A 2,283-nucleotide genomic window follows, 5' to 3' on the forward strand; every position below is an offset into this window, starting at 1 on the left:
TCCCCGCAGTGCATTTCCCTGTCCCGAGCCATCGCCACCCGTTCCGTTTCCCTGGCTTTCACGTTGCACATCAGAGATACGCCAGCTTTTGGGACATGTCCAGTTTGCAAAGGACGCTAGCGCTGTTTCACACCAAGCCGCGTGCCTGCCTTTCTCTTTTTTCCCTTTTATAAAAATAAAAATTCTATCAGATGGCAACGAAAGACGTTGTTGTTTCAGAGGAGGTTAGTGATGTATTTGATTTTGCCCCCAGTGAAATGCTTTTTGGAAGCCTTGTCCACGTTGGGCTTCTGCACGATGGGTGCTGGTAGCCGGAGCTGTTTCAGTGCCCTGGCCATGACTGTGCGAGGGTCCCTGGCTCTTGGAGGTCTCTGGGGCTCGCCTGGGAAGCAGCGTGGATTGTGTGGGTGGTGGCGTGGATGAATTTGATCCCTCTTGTTTCTTGTAGAGCTGGAGAAGGAACGGAACCGAGGCATTGGGAAGCCGCTGCTAGGAGGACCCTTCTCGCTCGTCAACCATGAGGGACAGCCCAGGACCAGCAAGGACTTCCTCGGCCAGTGGGTGCTGATCTACTTTGGCTTCACTCACTGCCCGGACATCTGTCCTGACGAGCTGGAGAAGATGATCCGAGTGGTAGATGAAATTGGTATGGGAGTTCGGCTGGGTGGCGGTCCTTTCTGCGGCAAGTCTGGCTTTATCATGGTGAAACACCGCCAGCAGTAACAACGGGCGATGGTTTTTAAAAGCGCTGTGCTAGGTACATCAAGCTGCCCGTCACCAAGATCCACGTTAAGAGCGTGACAGCGCTGGTGGTTCTGTCACAGGGGGCTTCTTGGTGATACGTGATGGTGGCAGGTCACGGGAAGTGGGGCCGTTACCTTGTATTTTTGCCAAGAAGTGTGGGGGGGAGGTGTTAGGGGTTTTTTTCCCTCTGTTTTTTTCATTCTGAAGAACAAATCTCTGAGGGTCTCTCCTGTGAGTGACAGTGCTGTGGAAGGGAGGTCCGGGGAGGACTGTGTGGTGATGATGGTTTCCTCAGCCTGCAGAGTTTGTTGTCTCTCCTAAGCAAGGCCAGGTCTCTGGCCACCAGGCTGGATATGGAGCTGCGCCAGCCAGACCCAGAGCACTGGCTTTCGCAGCATTTGCTTCGTTCCTGATCTACATAAACTGAGCCACAGAAAATGGCCTTTTTTTTGTCAGGTTGGGTGGGCTTGGATTGATGTTACAGCAGCTTGGCTGTGAGCTTGTCTGGAGGGAGGCAAGAGATGAGGTTTGGTTTTCAGAGAAAGGTCATAATTGTTAATGTCGCAGACGGAATTCCATCTTTGCCCAATCTGACTCCGCTCTTCATCACCATCGATCCTGAGAGGGATGACGAGGCAGCCGTTGCCAGATACGTTAAAGGTATTGCTGTTCTCTTCCTTGGGGTCACGCAGAGCGCAGAGGAGGAGCCTCTGGGTGGGGTTCTTTTCACTGAAATGTCTTCCTTCTCTCTAGAATTTTCCCCGAAGCTGATCGGGTTGACCGGTACCAAGGCACAGATCGACCAAGTGGCCAAAGCTTACCGTGTGTATTACAGTGAAGGGCCCAAGGATGAGGACAACGATTACATAGTAAGTCAGTGTAGGGCCTTTGCCTCCTGAAGGACCTTGGGTGGGAGCAGCAGAGCAGCTGTAGGCTCAGCAGGCAGCTGTTGCGGCCTGGGCTGGTCCTACGGGACACAGCCCTGTCGCTCCGACGTTCTGCGGGGTCGCAGAGGTCTCGATCAGAGCCAAGGTGTCCTCTCACCAGCTCAGGACCTCTCCGAGAGGTGCTGCAGCAATGTGCAGCCGCAGCCCTGTGCACAGATCAGCCTGGCATGCCTGGGAACCTTTGTCTGTCCTGTCCTGGTTTTGCCTGGCTGTTTTCCTGTGTGCTCCAGAGTGGAAGTGGAACTGGGAAATTAAGGCAATAGGAGGAGGGAGAAACAAGGGAAAAGCGAGTATCAGGTCATTCCTTGCCAAATGGACACTGAGGAGCGGGGTCCTCCTGGCACGAGATGTGGATGATGCAAAGTCTGCCTGCAGATACCGTGCGGCTCTTCCCTCTGTGTCAAATGGCCTGGAAGAGAGAGACTGTTAATGCTGCATCGAGTGGGAATAAAACACAAAGAGTAGTGGCGTGAAGGCAGAAACTGGGGTTTAAGCGGGACTAAACTGGGAAGTCAAAATCGTACTCTCTGGAAGTGACTAGGGGCTGGTTATAGGGCTCAGAGCGGCTGGCGGGGGCTTGCTGAGAGGTCCA

At 53.7% G+C, this 2,283-nt stretch overlaps 1 protein-coding gene across 1 annotated transcript in view; it reads left to right on the forward strand.

The window, feature by feature from the left end:
• Positions 1-448: 448 nt before the first annotated feature.
• Positions 449-2,283, forward strand: part of LOC104493350 (protein SCO1 homolog, mitochondrial) — a gene marked incomplete at its 5' end in the record, with an annotated part of 4,459 nt that continues 2,624 nt past the window's right edge. The window contains 3 exons of the mRNA XM_010136009.1: positions 449-646; positions 1,312-1,404; positions 1,498-1,613. Coding sequence (XP_010134311.1) covers positions 449-646; positions 1,312-1,404; positions 1,498-1,613 — 407 coding nt within the window. The remainder of the gene's footprint in view (positions 647-1,311; positions 1,405-1,497; positions 1,614-2,283) is intronic.

This window comes from Buceros rhinoceros, unplaced genomic scaffold (genome assembly GCF_000710305.1).
Source record: "Buceros rhinoceros silvestris isolate BGI_N320 unplaced genomic scaffold, ASM71030v1 scaffold16315, whole genome shotgun sequence".
In the NCBI taxonomy this organism is placed as follows: Eukaryota; Metazoa; Chordata; class Aves; order Bucerotiformes; family Bucerotidae; genus Buceros; species Buceros rhinoceros.